Source organism: Trichomycterus rosablanca, chromosome 21 (genome assembly GCF_030014385.1).
Source record: "Trichomycterus rosablanca isolate fTriRos1 chromosome 21, fTriRos1.hap1, whole genome shotgun sequence".
NCBI lineage: Eukaryota > Metazoa > Chordata > Actinopteri > Siluriformes > Trichomycteridae > Trichomycterus > Trichomycterus rosablanca.
Genome location: NC_086008.1, coordinates 5,098,734 through 5,115,166, shown reverse-complemented (window position 1 = coordinate 5,115,166; position 16,433 = coordinate 5,098,734). Strand labels below are relative to the sequence as shown.

General features: G+C 36.1%; 2 protein-coding genes and 1 long non-coding RNA gene across 4 annotated transcripts in view; 1 reads left to right on the top strand and 2 right to left on the bottom strand.

The window, feature by feature from the left end:
- The window catches only part of LOC134335438 (uncharacterized), a 38,869-nt gene extending 34,560 nt beyond the window's left edge, over nt 1–4,309 (bottom strand). For both annotated transcript variants that reach the window (XR_010015598.1, XR_010015597.1), the window contains exons 1-2: nt 4,228–4,309; nt 2,978–3,055 (exon numbers count right to left, since the gene is read on the bottom strand). This is a non-coding gene — a long non-coding RNA (uncharacterized LOC134335438). The remainder of the gene's footprint in view (nt 1–2,977; nt 3,056–4,227) is intronic.
- A 1,253-nt stretch (nt 4,310–5,562) lies between these two features.
- On the top strand, nt 5,563–7,040 carry hs3st1l2 (heparan sulfate (glucosamine) 3-O-sulfotransferase 1-like 2). Its single transcript, XM_063017961.1, has one exon. It carries the CDS (start codon nt 5,563–5,565, stop codon nt 6,472–6,474), a length of 912 nt encoding a protein of 303 aa, XP_062874031.1. The 3' UTR covers nt 6,475–7,040.
- Nucleotides 7,041–8,167: 1,127 nt separating this feature from the next.
- On the bottom strand, nt 8,168–13,491 carry LOC134335182 (histone H2A.V). The gene is made up of 5 exons (XM_063017648.1): nt 13,383–13,491; nt 11,283–11,360; nt 10,885–10,998; nt 9,925–10,054; nt 8,168–8,552 (listed from the first exon to the last, which is right to left on the bottom strand). Exons 1-5 carry the CDS (start codon nt 13,383–13,385, stop codon nt 8,491–8,493), a joined length of 387 nt encoding a protein of 128 aa, XP_062873718.1. The 5' UTR covers nt 13,386–13,491; the 3' UTR covers nt 8,168–8,490.
- Between the last annotated feature and the right edge of the window lie 2,942 nt (nt 13,492–16,433).

Below are 16,433 nucleotides of genomic sequence, written 5' to 3'. Positions count from 1 at the left end.
AATCGTCCTAATGTTTTGGCTCATCTGTGTATATAGTAAGTATGCAAAATAATGTATTTTTCACATAGATAGTTGCAACCAAGTTAATAAGGTACATTATATATTTTTATTCTCAATTAGTATTTCAATTGTTTCTAATATTTTATAACTGGATCATATTATGTACAATATTTAATGTCTGTGCATTATTCCACTACTATGAAGTATGAAAAAGTCATTAAAAAAGAAACTTTATTAATTATCATGAGCATGTGGAGAGAAAAAGACCAACACATTAAAGAAAACAATATTTCTCTGGAAGCAGAGACAAATCGACTCACAACCCCTCTAAATGAACACCCTTGCGTTTCTGACAGATTTCACCGTCTGTACAACATAAGGGCCAATATGGTGACTGAACGCACCAGCGACAGGCTCAACTTTATAAGATTTCTTGTTGTTCTTTTCAAACTCACTGGCAGTTTGGAGTCGTAAATGTGATCGTGTCAGTAGAGTAGAGAAACGGCTTATTTGCCACATTCCTGCCAGGGTTCATTTACCAGAGAAGCTGAGCTTCCTTCCATCTGTAACCCATCAAACTAATTTAGCATAAGTAATGATTTAAATACAATTACAGACTGTGGATTGCAGTCTGGGTAATTGTGTTTTTATCACTCTGGAGTGTGAGGTGTCTTAATCAGGAGATGCAACACAATCCAACAGGCATGCATCATGCTTAGGATAGTGACAGGCTGGCTTGTGAAAGTCTGTGTGTGTGTGTGTGTGTGTGTGTTAGACACAATAAGAGAAATAAGGTGGGGGATCTTCACACTATCATAGAAGGAGTCACAAGGAAGTCATGCGCTTACTTGCCTCATGGCCTTGTTTTTTCCACACATACATGCGCTCCAGTCAAACACACAAACATGAACTCACCAAATTCTGGGTTTTTTAGAGCATGAAAAATGCCTCTCAAAACACAGAACACACCTGACTGTGCTTACAAATGAAGGCTGTGTGTAAAATGCACGTCCCACTGATGTTTACTTGTTTATCAGTGAGAAATGTTACCCATCACATGCATGAGCTGCTAATAATGTGGTCATGTTATTTTAGGCAGTAAAAGTTTTACTAATTAAACTTTAATTAAACTAAGTTAAACTAATTAATTCAATAGTCTGTTTTACCACCTCTTTATCCTGGTCAGGATTATGGTGGGTCCAATCCATTAAGCAAGGGGCAGAAAACACCCCAAACAAGTCACCAGTCAATCACATGGCACTCACACTCACATCTCGGGCATTTTTAGTAGCTCCAATTGGCCTGACTGCATTTCTTTGGACTTGTGGAAGAAACTCCTTGATCGCCCAGGTGGGGAATCAAATCCAGGCCCTTCTTTCTTTGATAATGTGAACTGTAATTACCTACAAATATCTCCCTCCCATAGGTGTTCAGCAGAAAGAATATTCTCCAAAAGTGAGAGGTACTGACACTGTAGGAGTTTTTGTGCATTTTACATCCCACACAGTGTGTCATTCTTTTTTTTTTACTACTGGAGCAAACGTGTTCATGTATGATAAGACACTACTGGTAGTAATTCACCTACAGATGTCAACCAAAAAATACAACGTGAATCCTGGCATCTGGTGGTAGAGCAATACAATTTCATGTTCTACTTTTTGCAGTAGACTGAATTCTAATAACCAATTTTTGGCCAAAATATGTGAGTGGACAATATTTTCTTTATAAGGCCAATACACAGTTACACACTACCGCACAGTCAGCTGAGTTAAGGACACACTGTAAACAGGATCATCTCATGTCCCTTTCGACAAATGTTAAGCTACTTCTAGTAAGTTTGTTGTTAATAAACCAAGGGTTTGGTGTCTCATGTCTGAGTGGTAATCTGTAATGATACCCTCCTTACCTCATCTTAAAAAGCATGCTTGGTCCGTCTGTATAAGGGCCCTGCTCAGGGGTCCAAAAGTGGCAACTTGGCGATGGTGGGGCTTGAACCGGCAACCTTATGGTTACTTGTCCAGTATTTTACCAGCTGAACTACCACTGCCTTGTAAGATGTTTGTCATGGTGGCATATCATAGAGTATAAATCCAAAAAGTAAGTAAAAAATGATACATCTACTGAAATGCTATACAACAGAGAACAAGAGATAAGGCTTGAAAACACTCCTCTTACTTTTAATATATGTGGGTGTGATAAATCAGAAAAAGTTCATGTTAAACTTTTGTCACAAAACAAAAGTACATTTCAATCAAGCATTCTGGTCCCCAGTTACCCATCAGAAGGCTATTTTCAGTTTAATCCTCTCATTTAAACCACTGTAGCCCATAAAGACTAGCACAAAACAAAGTGCACACTGATGTTAATGTCTGACTTATGACTACAAAAGGCAGTGGCATTTTAGAGTAACAGCTGCCAAACTGGTGTTCTAAGAGCCATTGTATCTGGGGAAAGGCATTAGGCGGGACGCTTGATCCACAATGGTGGAGTTGATGATGCTTGCAGTGGTAAATGATGATGAACTCTATGATTGGCTAGGCTGAACACCAGCTCCCAACAGGGCAATTAATACAGGAACAGCAGCATGGCTTGTTTACACGGCCTTGCTGCTCCAGCCCGGAGAGCGAGCAAATTAATAAGCAGCCACTCAACAGGAAAGAGGGTGTACACCAAAAACCACTCAGATAATGTTCAAATTAGTTGGCCTGGACTGCTGAGTCTTTGTTAAGCAAGAACAGGCAAAAAGTCCACTTGCAAATCTACAACAATTAGTGAATATAGGTTCTACATATGCTGCTAAAAATGTAAGTCAGAGTGAACTGGTGCTACATTACTATTATAAATTGATTATATTACAAATACATTATATTATGCTTTCTGAGAATAGTGAATGGTGAATATTTTTGCATGTAAAATATAATATGAATGGATGATGATTAATGAAGATAAATCACCTGTATGTAGTTCTGATACTCACCAGAAGAGGGAAACAAACGAGCATAAGTTCACACAGTTACATTCTGCTCTCTTAGGTCAAGGTCTGAATCCAACACAGCTGTACAAACCAATATTAATGATCTAAAATTAATGATCAGGTTTATTAATAAATGCTTTAGTTTATTTTACTGCTAGTTACGTTTTGTGGTAAAAATGATGATTAAGCCAAGGCAAAATTGAAAGAATTTTGAACAGAGGTGTCTCTAACCCAAATATTTTTGTCTTTTTATGCATTAAAATAAACTGTTTATTTTAAATATTTGTTAGGAGTTTTTAACGTTATGTTTTACACTTTGGTTACATTAATGACAGAAACTTTAGGTACTCATTACACAAGATTCATCAGCTCACAAGTTTAATGTCAAAAACAGTCATGGACAATTTTGTAACTCCAGTTCACCTCACTTGCACGTCTTTGGACTGTAGGAGGAAACTATATCTATATATATATATATATATATGATGTAACACTGTCACTGTCATATATATAAATATGTATATAAAAATATATATACATATAAAATGTTATATATTTTATTTTTTTATATTTTATATATTTTATTTTATATATTTTATATACATATAAAATTTATATATATATATATATATATGATGTAACACTGTCACTGTCATATATATATAAATATGTATATAAAAATATATATACATATAAAATGTTATATATTTTATTTTTTTATATTTTATATATTTTATTTTATATATTTTATATACATATAAAATTTATATATATATATATATATATATATATATATATATATATATGATTGTATGAAAATAATTGACAATGGTTAAATTATCCTACAAATAACTGATAAATCTTTAGATAAATGTATTACTACTAATTTTGTAATGAATTGTTTTGTATGCATTGTTGGTTGTCAACAGTTCTATCAGTATTATTTTGAACTGACAGGGTTTGAAATGCAGGTAAGATTTTTAATGTATGGAACATAGTGACCTTAATCCAAACACGTCCAGTATAAAGAAAAATCTACACAAATCTACACAAACTTTTCCCTGGGTCTCAAAATATTATCTCAAATATGGGTCTCAAATATTATATGTAATTAAATTAAAAATTCTATAAGACTAGAATCATGAGTGAGTCAGTGTCGTGGCTGAGCTGTTTGGATGTTGGTTGTGATTCTTCTCATGTTAATCAACTGCTAGTTCAGAAAGAAGCTTTTAGGTAAAAATAGCTAAACTTACCTGACGGACGTTTTTGGGTTTACAAAAGACCACATTGTACTGCAGCCTTGTTTGTTACGGTCAAATAATTCATATTTTAATTTGTTCTCTGTTTAACAGTTAATTATTAATAAAGTTTGTGTGCAGGCATTTATTACACAGCTAATTATCTCACTCTAATGTAACGTCGACTGTAAAATAGTAAAGTGTCGTTTGCAAGAGAGTCGATTCCTTGAGTCGGTTCTTTAAGTGAACGTTGGGGTCCAAGTCAGGGTCACACAGAGGCGTTTGTGTTTAATAAAATCATCTGACCACTGTGGAAAATATATAAATGTCTTATCTATGTAGTAATACTACTTATAACTTGATTGTTTGATTAGAAACTTCATGTTTCTTCATTAAATTAACTCACATTTAATATTATAGAGTAGCCTGTATAATTTATACATTAGGTTCTTAACCTAATTCATAGCCCCCTTGAACCTCTTAGTGTGTTGTACAAACCTCAATTCTGAAAAAGTTGGGACAGTAGTTGGTGTGACATTCTTAGTCCACTAACTTGGATATTATAGAATATCTGTGGGTAAATCTGAAAATGTTTGCACATGCCATAATTACTACCATAATTACTGTGTTAAATGTAAAGTTATTTACATCGTAGGCAAATCCTTTTATCCTAAGTGAATTTAGTTGAGACAGGATGAACAATACGATGAACTGATGATTAAGGGCCTTGTTTAAGCGCCCAGCAGCTGGGGGTCTCAACCAGTTGAACTCTTAACCAGTACCCCAACCATTTAACCCCCATTGAAAATTCTCACCCTACATGAACACAATTAGCTCCATTATGTACCTTGTTTTCTTCTTTTAGTCCTCAGATCTCAAAAAAGAAAAGCATCAACGCTTTTCTATGTACTGGCACCCAGGTGATAGAATTAACTTACCCAAAACCCTTCGCTGTCTTTAAACAACAAATAATGCTCCACCTTTTCACTCAGTACTTAAGTAAACACCAACATTGCATTTTTTTAAATGAAACAGTAACTGGTTGTACTGTGAATGAGAAAATTCCTACTTAGTTGAATACAAAGAATTTATGTAAGTAATTATGAATATGTGAATCTGGTATATGGTGTAAATGTAAATATCATACAGAGCATTATAATTTGCTCAGATCAAGTGCTCACATACCAACCACCATGGAGACTTATTTGCTATTTTTTATGATCTAACACTTTGTCTTACTTACCTCTTTTTACAGATATCTGGAGCAAAGAGCAAAACCAGTATCAACTGACAGCTGTTGCAGATTAGTCTGTGCCCCCTTGCCACCCTTGACCTGACTGAAGTTTCACCATGTTGTGGACTCTTCTTGTGGCTTTGATTCTGCTGCTATTGCTACACGTCCAGCTGTACGTCTGCTTGCGTGAGCTCAGACTATCCACAATCTCTGGGATCTCTGTGAAACTGAATGAGACCACCAGCACCAACTCTAGCCGGCGCCTACCTGGTGCTATAATCATCGGGGTGCGCAAGGGTGGCACAAGGGCACTGCTGGAGATGCTTAATCTTCACCCTAATGTTGAGGTAGCTAAAGCTGAAGTGCACTACTTCAACCTAGATGAAAACTTCCGCAAGGGGCTGGACTGGTACCGTGCCCAGATGCCACTCACCCTACCTGGCCAGGTGACGGTCGAAAAGACGCCTGGATACTTCACAGCACAGATGGCTCCGGCCAGGATGTGGTCTGTGAATCCAGCAGTAAAGCTTCTACTGATTGTCCGTGATCCCGCTGAGAGATTGGTGTCAGACTATACACAAGTCTTGCATAACAGGATCCAGCAAAACAAGTCATACCAGCCCTTGGAGGAGCTGCTCTTGAGACAAGGGCACATTAATATCAATTACAAGGCCCTTCAAAGAAGCCTTTACCACCAACACTTGGCCCGATGGCTCAAGCTCTTCCCCAAGGAACAGATCCATATTGTGGACGGAGAGGCACTCATCCGAGATCCATTTCCAGAGCTTCAAAAAGCAGAGAAATTCCTTGAACTTCCACCACGAATAACACCAGATAACTTCTATTTCAACTCCACTAAAGGGTTTTATTGTCTGCTTTCTGCAGGGCATGACAAGTGCTTGGATGAATCGAAGGGAAGGCCACATGCACCTCTTAGTAACAAGGCTTTTCAGAAACTTTGTAGATTCCTCAGTGTGCCCAATCAGATATTTTTTACCATGATGGGCCGGACTTTTGACTGGTGCTGATAAAAATTTTACTGCAGATTGTCTGCTATAAAGGCTTCAGTCCACAAATGTGGCAATCAAACTATACCGCATACACACGGGTTTTACCAGGCAGAACTGCAAGGCCAATCAATAAATCTAGTTGTATGCGAACACAACTTGTTCTGAACAAGTGGTTTTCAACCTTTTTTGTCAGTTGTGCCACAATAGAGACCAACAGTCAGTCATTTATGCATAATAATGACAGGGCTAACGTATAAAAATGCTTCCAACACCTCCATGTGTTGCAGGTTGAGAACCTTTACTATAGATCATATGTGTTTAAATTGTTAATACATGTAAATAAGACCGGTAGTAAAGGTCTATTGAGGGACATACTGGACATTTTAGTAAGACAAAGTATTGTGTGTACTTTATAAAGCCCTTAAGTTTTTTTAAATGACTGAAAGCCACAATGTCATTCAATAGTTTTGAAAAGGTTTAACATTTTTAGAACTAATGTAATTATGTATTTAAATATCTGAATTACAATTTTCTTAAAAGTGTCTATTTTTTGTCTCCATTTACAAATTGATATTTTCTGTCTGTATGCACTGCAAACTTTTTTATTCAATAAATTGATGTAAAAAACTGTAAATGAATTATTTCCAACATTCCACTTAAATTCACAGAATTTAAACCTTATTGATTGATCCTAAACTGTTATAACACTGGTGTTTTCTACAACAGTAAAATAATCAGAGCAATAGAAAAAGCCAAATAGTTTTCTCAACAATCATGTGATTGGTTGGGCATGACTGCATCATTTAGCCATGGAAGAGATGGCACCAGGATTTACTGTATAACAATCCACCTTGCAATGTACAGAAGTTAAAGGACCTGCCTTTAATTAACAACAAAAAGATTCCACTAGGTGGAATTGTCATTAATGGCCACAGTTAATTAATGAGCCATGCTATTATTTGCAGAAGCTGAAAAGACAAGTTTAAGGCTTTAGAAATACTACATTATAATGTTTAAATGATGTGTTATTGGAAAACTGGTTTAACTGCATCCTGGCATCACTTGATTTGTATTTTCAGAAAAAAATGTAAACATAAAGGCGCATAAAGAAAAACGAAGGAGCACGAAGGCATATCAAAAATCACAGAGAAGCACAAAGATTCACAAACACCTGCACATGCACCACAACTAATAAGACAGGCTTGCAGGCTATTTTTGTTTGGATTTTGTAATTCCAGTTTCAAAACTCTCTTTATCGGCTTCAAACACAGCACAGAGGACGCTGCTTTCACCGACAATCTGAAGGGCTGTGTTTTAATCCACACAATAGTGTGTACATTGAAAACCATATTTTGATACATTTTTATTGCACAGATTAAAATGCAAATATATAGTAAACCAAAAATATGTCTGGAAGAATTTTATGTACATTAAAAACATCCTCTGTTCTGGTTTGAACAAGTTGCAAATCTAATGTTAATTTACTTCTACTTTAATCATAATTTTGTGTGTGAGGTTTGATTTTTTTTGTCAGCTCAGGAGCATCACCAGACTAGTTTGACAGAATGGTTATGAGGAGTATATAAAATTAAGCACTTCTAATGTGAACGAATCAATATATAGACAACTCAATCCAAAAATGTTCTACAACTAGTTAATCTATCACCATATTATAAAGACATGTAGACAAAAAAGACAACATACCAAACTGTTTTGTAAAAAAGGTGTTTATCAGTTCCATTTTCAGTATAAAACACTTTCATAGCTCAAGCCAATCAAACAAATTCACGTTCACAACAGGACAAAATAATTTAGACTTACTGTAGTTCTTTCTAAAATAGCTTTGAATAGGGGATCTGGATTTACACTAATTTTGTAAATGATAACACAACCTAACAAATTATTCGGGGTTAGCTAGTACAACATTAATTTAAAACAAAAAGAAAAAAGAAAAATAACATGAATGAATAAAGGAATCGAGCTGATCTGATCACAGTCTGAATGCCAGTCCTTGAGTCCTGCTCACCATGATGATTACACAGTTTTCTGCTGGCCCTTCTTGCCAATCAGGGACTTGTGAATGTGAGGAATCACACCTGCAGAGAAAATACACACCTACAGTTACTGTACGTCAAGAGAACCTTTCCTAACCCCAACCAACGTCTCCACTCTCAGCTTCATTCCACCACAATGGTAGGACGAGTCCGTAGTGCGCGCTGGTATGGCTGCGAATCGCCGGATGGCTGCCTCCCGTAGTGGTTACTTTTTCACATCCCCACATCCCTAACCCGTGGCTGGTTGTGTGATTATGTTATGTTATGTTTATATGTGCTTGTGTGCTGTAAGGGTTTTTTTTTCGTGTTACCATAGTGTGCTCCTTTAGGGAACACAATCTGGTTGCTGTTTTTTTTTGTTTTTTTTTTATCTCCTACTTTCCCTATGTGTTCATTATTTCTTGTTTTCTTATCCTGTCTTCCTGTCCTGTCTCTCCCTTGTCATTGAATGTTCTGGACAGGTTGATGGCTAATTTCGCTGTAATTGTACATGCTGCAATTTATAGTGACAATAAAGTTCTACTACTACTACTACTACTACTACTACTACTACTACTACTAGAAAACTGAGTTCACAAAAATTACATCAGATCATCTGTTCTGTTGCATTGCTTGTGCAGGATGTAAAAACAAATTACAATTACACAGCTCCAGACACTGGTCTGAACATTTAAACATTTCTGTTAATACTTAAAACTTGATATTTAATCAGCATTTACCAACAATAGATTCTAGAAATGTGTTTTTAACTAAAAGCTACAAGATAATTCTAGCTGACCAAGCTTCTAGCTGTGGGTGGGCATGTAAGTTTATAGAATGGTTTACTAATTTACTGACTGTAGCACAGTCCCTTGTTTAACATAAAGCTTTATAACCTTAAAAACACTGAAATTTTTTGTTAAATAAATATTTTATGGGCATCGTCAAGGATAAAAAAACTTCTAGATGCTGGGAGCTGATTTGAGAAAGTACTTGTGAGGGAAGTCTCTCTGATTAATAATGTGGGGTGAAAGTAAATATTTGGCTAAACAAAATGACCCTGTACAGGAAGGCCAGTGTGCAAGTAGCATAAAATCCTAAACCACATCCATGCTACATAATGCATAACTACATGGCAAAGCCAGTGAACTAATTATATACTATTTGGAATGTTGAATGCAGTAAGTCTTTATAATAAAAAGCCACCATCACAGACTGAGCTGTTTCATGCTTTAATTCCTTATTTATCCCATATTTCTCAAGACTTTTAGACTTGTTACACATAAACACAGTCCCACCCACCTCAAATGAGACAAAAAACAGATATAATAGAAAAGAATGTAATGTGTGTCAGTAATGAATTACTATTTAGTGTTTATATAAATACATACAATTTTATCTTAAGCACCATATTGAAACCAGTACTCTAACTTACCACCACCAGCAATGGTAGCCTTGATAAGAGAATCCAACTCTTCGTCACCACGGATGGCCAGCTGTAGATGGCGTGGAGTGATACGCTTCACCTTCAGATCTTTGGAAGCATTACCTGCCAATTCTAGCACCTATAACAAGATAGTTTTTTGTTCAATATTATCTATAGCTTGAGTTTAGTGATTACAGTGTGAAGGATACTGGTATAAAATGGGCACTTATAACAGTGAACCTTGTATGTGAGTTTTGGTAAAAATTTTGCAATGAAAATTAACCATTTAATGCACAAAACCCATTACCAGAAAAAGTGGAACATTTTGTAAAATGCAGTAAAACAAGATTCTGTTCATACATCAATTCTATGCAGACACACCGCTGAGTTCTCTGAGCCTAAGCTCATCTCAGATGGACCAAAGGACAGTCAAAACGTGTGCTGTGGTCAGATGTGTCCACGCTTCAGCTTGTCAAAAAAAAAAACAGACATTGATTTCTCCCTGCATATGACAAAAAGGATCATCCAGTGGAAATCATTTTTTCAGTCATCCAACAAAAGATATTGTGCAAAAGCTACACGTTTGGTGGCATGGGTAACTTGCATATTTGCGAAAGTACTATTGATGCAAACGCATATAGTAAGAATGTTGCCGTGATGACAGCATGACATATTAAAAACATATGGCACATCATGCCAAAATATTTGTATCCTTATTTCCCAAACTATTACAAATTTTGTTTATTAGGAGAGGTGATGTTACAGTGGAAAGTATTCCTCTTTCCCAACTGCACATAAACAATTTAGGTGGTCAGTGAAAACATTGGAAAACGTTTTCTTTCACAACAATTTCAGTTTATAAAAAATTCGAGAAAATAAAACACACAGATTTAGGTTTTTATTGCATGTCACAAAATGCCCAACTTTTTTCTGGAATTTACAAAATCAAAATCTGGGTGCAGCATTTACCTCAGCTGTGAGATATTCAAGGATGGCAGCACTGTACACAGCCGCAGTAGCACCCACGCGTCCGTGACTGGTCGTACGGGTCTTCAAGTGCCTGTGAATACGGCCCACGGGGAACTACAAACAGTCAAACAGAGTGTTTATTTACAACCGCACGAATTTCAACTCTTGTAAACCCATGTGGAATTTGGAACAGTAATTTCAAAAAGATGTACAGCTCATTACATGACTATAGCTCATTAACTGGATTGACATGAGGCAGTGAAACAACCCTAATGAAGCTGGACAAACCAGCTTTTCTACCTAAAGCAGTTTTAACTGAAGCTTAAACATATACACGTTTTTACATTGATAGTATTATTAAGTGTGTTATTACTAGCAGAAATAAATATCTAGCTTACCTGAAGTCCAGCCCGTTGGGAACGAGACACTGCTTTTGCTTTGGCTTTGCCACTGTCCTTTCCCGCTTTACCACCTGCCTGATAGAGAATAACAAAAACGATAAAACTAATTAGCCAAAAAGTTTTACAGTTTATTCAAATCTCAATTGTAATGAACTTCTGAATGCAATAAGGTTGATAATAGAAATAAGACTAAATGTACTATTAGTCCAGTACCTCCTAATCACATTATAGATATTTTGACTAAGTCCATTAAATGTTTAACACAATTACACTCTAGATTATTTTATAAATATGCAACAGCAACATGCAGTTACCGCATGTGAATAAGGAACTTGTAAACTAACCAAGCAAAATTCAATCTACAGTTACAGAGATTAATACATTTAATACAATTTAAAAAAAACAATAAATAAATAAAAAAGAAAGAAAAACCCTAAAACACCATCCTTGAAAATATTTATGTTAATGTTTTCCCCCTTGTGTATTGTTTTTCTCTACATTTCCGCTTTATCCCCCAACTTCCAGTTCCTAATGGTGACTACAATTAGTGTTACCGCTTGCACAACCCCAATCTGTCTAAAAAGAGCCAGATCACCACACGCCCCCTCCGACACATGTTGAATCTGCGAGCACTTCTCATCACCCCACAGACTCGAGTTCCAACACAGAGCCACATATGGCATAAAGAGCCTGGTCCAGTCCCAGACTTGTATATCACAGTGGCAATGAGTAAAGAACTCATCTGACCTTCAGTTTTTTCCTCAGTTGGATAAATGTAATCACACTTTATTATAAATTATAATACATTTATTATAAATTTTGTGTTAATGAGAAAAAGCATTAAAAACCAACACCAAAGTCTGAATGGTCATGTGTCCCTTCTGAATATCAATACAATCTGTTTGCAATACTGTCTACATGTGTACTGAAAATATTTACTGTAAATGCAACATCCCTACCAGCAGCTCCCTTGACATTTAATTTTCACACACGCTGTACAAACTCTGGTTTTATAAATAGTTTACCAATAGTCAATACAAGATTGCAAGGTTTTTAAGTGTGATCATCTGGTAATTACAGTATTTTTGACATGACTTGGCACTTGGCACTGGTTTTCCCCAGTAGGGGAGGTGGGGACCTGACACAATGGGCAATGTCATCACATGATTTACTGTAATCAATAGTGTTATTTGTTAACTATGTGGTACATTAAACTCTGGTTTGGAATCCTGTAAAAAATGTTTCTCTTTGAATAACTTTAATGTAACTATTAAGCATAATTACTTAGAAAGAAATTGGAGCTGCCACGTTAACAAGTACATAGCTGCATTATTTAATACATGCAAGGCAATCTTTTGATTTCAATTTTGATCATGTGCATAAAAAACTCTTAAATAGAATCATATTGTATTTAAAAGAGTAAAACCACCACTCTACAGACTGCTTGGTGTGATAGTCATGTTGGACACAGTTACGTTTGGCAATCAGTCAATCAATCAATCAATCAATCAGCTGAATGATATAAATAATATACCAAATACCAAAAAGGTATAAGACATTTATTTGCAAAATTTAAATGAAACATGTTGCACAATCCTTTTAATTAAACATCAAAAATATGAAAGTATATTAAAATAAATAATTTAACAAACATCAACATTAAGCCACAGTTGCTGGATCTTAATGAATAAGCTCCTGTTACCCTGATTATAATACTAACAATAACAAAAATAAATTAATATGACTGTTAAAAACACCATTAAACAAAAAAACAAGTATTTTATAAACAAAACTATCATGTGCATGCTTGCAAAATACGATATCATAGCTAACTTATCTATTTTACTTTATCAAGCAAGTTACACAAGCGCCGCGGCACAAACCGCATTAAACTGCTACATAGTTTGCTAAACAGAAACAACGACATTTAGCTTTTTAGTGCACTACTTAGTGTCAAAGAATGCGGATTGGGACGCAGCCGAGGTTTTCTGCATTTAGCGCGAAGAGAAGCTATGAAGCATTAAATAGTTTAGAAAACACAAGCAAATGCACACGAGATTTAGCACGTATATGCATTAATAAACAATAGAAATGTACCATGTTGTCGGTTAGTTGTTTGGGATCCGGGAGCGCTAAGCTAAATCAACTCGGCCTCTTACACAGGGAACAATAAAAGCTCCGTTTAACAGAAAAACACTGCAAAGAAAAACGAACACAGAGAACGACCAATCACATTCCAGCTTACCGGTTCGAATTTGTGTTCTGACCAATAAGAGAGCGCGATGTTAAATGTCCCCCATCCCCCACTGTTAAAGGAACTGTGTTGTACACACAGAAAGAGAGAGAGAGAGAAGGAGGGTTTCAAATATTACTTCTAAAATACAGCCAGAAAAACAGAAGATTCAGTTTTTCTTCTGATGTTTTTGTGTTTTGTTTAGCACTGAGATATTACATACAAAATACGTTAAAAAATTTAAATTTTTTTTGAATGATTTCATCTTAAAAACATGAAATTTGACCAAAAGTGTCACTGCCATTACAAAATAACACATTTATACAGTTGGATCAAACGTCTGAGACAACTGGTGGAAAAATCTTCTTTTCTGCATGTATTTATTTATTAGGATTTTAACGTCATGTTTTACACTTTGGTTACCTTCATGACAGGAACAGTAGTTACTCATTACACAAGATTCATCAGCTCACAAGTTTAATGTCAAACACAGTCATGGACAATTTTGTATCTCCAGTTCACCTAATTTGCACACTTTTCAACTGTGGGAGGAAACCGGAGCTCCTGGAGGAAACCCACAGAAAGGACCTGGACCGCCCCACCTGGGGATCAAACCCAGGACCTTCTTGCTGTGAGGCGACAGTGCTACCCACTTAGCCATTGTGCCGCCCTGAATTTAATACAAAGCGTGTCATTGCAAAGTAGAATATCCTCATAACAATGAGTAAAAAAGGTTGCATCTTTGAAAAACATACAGTGGGGAAATAAGTATTTGATCCTCTGCTGATTTTGTAAGTTTACCCCCTTACAAAGACTTGAACAGTCTATAATTTTTATGGAAGGTTTATTTTAACAGAGAGAGACAGAATATCAACAAAAAATCCAGAAAAAAAACATTAAATAAAAGTTATAAATTAATTTGTATTTAATTAAGGGAAATAAGTATTTGATCCCCTACCAACCAGCAAGAATTCTGACCCCCACAGACCGGTTATGTGCCCATGAGGCACACAAATTTGTCCTGTCCCTGTATAAAAGACTCCTGTCACAGAATCAGTTTCTTCCGTTCAAATCTTTCGACCACCATGGGCAAGACCAAAGAGCTATCAAAGGACGTCAGGGACAAGATTGTAGACCTGCACAAGGCTGGAATGGGCTACAAGACCATCAGCAAGAAGCTTGGTGAGAAAGAGACCACTGTTGGTGCGATCATTCGAAAATGGAAGAAATACAAGATCACAGTCAATCAAGAACACCATCCCCACCGGGCATTTCTTTGCCTCCAAACACGGCGAGTGGAGTTGATGCCAAAGAGCTCAATTTTGGTCTCATCTGACCATATCACATTCTCCCAAGCTTTCTCTGAATCATTCAGGTGTTCATTGGCAAACTTCAGACGGGCCGTACATGAGCCTTCTTGAGCAAAGGGACTTTGCGGGCACTGCAGGATCTCAATCCATTACGGCGAAGTGTGTTACTAATGGTTTTCTTGGTGACTGTGCTCCCAGCTCCCTTGAGATCATTGACAAGCTCCTCCCGTGTAATTCTGGACTGACCTCACCTTTCTCAGAATCATTCTTACCCCACCAGGTGAGATCTTGCATGGAGCTCCAGAGAGAGGGTGATTGACTGTGATCTTGTATTTCTTCCATTTTCGAATGATCGCACCAACAGTGGTCTCTTTCTCACCAAGCTTCTTGCTGATGGTCTTGTAGCCCATTCCAGCCTTGTGCAGGTCTACAATCTTGTCCCTGACGTCCTTTGATAGCTCTTTGGTCTTGCCCATGGTGGTCGAGAGATTTGAACGGAAGAAACTGATTCTGTGACAGGAGTCTTTTATACAGGGACAGGACTAATTTGTGTGCCTCATGGGCACATAACCGGTCTGTGGGGGTCAGAATTCTTGCTGGTTGGTAGGGGATCAAATACTTATTTCCCTTAATTAAATACAAATTAATTTATAACTTTTATTTAATGTTTTTTTTCTGGATTTTTTGTTGATATTCTGTCTCTCTCTGTTAAAATAAACCTTCCATAAAAATTATAGACTGTTCAAGTCTTTGTAAGGGGGTAAACCTACAAAATCAGCAGGGGATCAAATACTTATTTCCCCCACTGTACATTTCAGTGTAAAGATTTGTGTTTGGCGCTACTGAAAAGTAAGTTGATTTGTGTCAAGTGACCATGCCCTTTGTACAAAAGCTAAGATCTGCTTAGACAACTTCAACTGCTAAACAAATCGTTTTTAATACACGTGCCTAACTATAAATCTGACTATACTAAAGGCTGTAAAAAATTCAACTCTTTACACTGATTCCAATTTTTAATTACTAACTGCTGCATACTGAAAGCCCATTTGTGAGGCAGTGACAAGATCAGTGACATTTCCATAATTTAAAAAGACTAAATTATGGTGAGGCTGGTTTTGTTTATTAAAACAGGTGGTGCAATGCAATGAGAATATGTCAATGACAATATTAAATAATATTGAATTAATGGAAAATGTAGGAGCCCACATTTAATCTTTCTTCATTATGATATAAAAGATAAGATAAGATAGCCTTTTATTATCCCACAGGGGGAAATTTGTAACGTTACAGCAGCTTTCAAGAATATAAAGATATTATGTATGCTTGTTCGATGTACAGCACTTTGGTCAACGTAAGTTGTTTTAAGAGTGCTTTATAAATCAAATTTACTTAACTTACTTTACTTACTTATAAAACTGTTTATACATATATTAAAAAATAGAAATGCAAGCATACCTGTATATGATATTTACAGACAAAAAAAACACAAATTACAAAAAATTACAAAAGAATGAACAGTCTTTTAAAAAGCAGAACAAATATTGTACTGTTTTATTAAATGTATTGCACAAAGTATAACGGGTATTGCAAGGATTTTAAAAATGT

What these genes read in the sequence shown, in the direction of transcription:
- LOC134335182 (XM_063017648.1), bottom strand. An exon ending in CCCAACGGGCTGGACTTCAG is followed by an intron (nt 10,999 to 11,282) that starts GTAAGCTAGATA and finishes GACTGTTTGTAG; the next exon opens with TTCCCCGTGGGCCGTATTCA. An exon ending in TTGAATATCTCACAGCTGAG is followed by an intron (nt 10,055 to 10,884) that starts GTAAATGCTGCA and finishes ATCTTGTTATAG; the next exon opens with GTGCTAGAATTGGCAGGTAA.
- hs3st1l2 (XM_063017961.1), top strand. Translation starts at nt 5,563, where the DNA reads ATGTTGTGGACTCTTCTTGTGGCTTTGATTCTGCTGCTATTGCTACAC.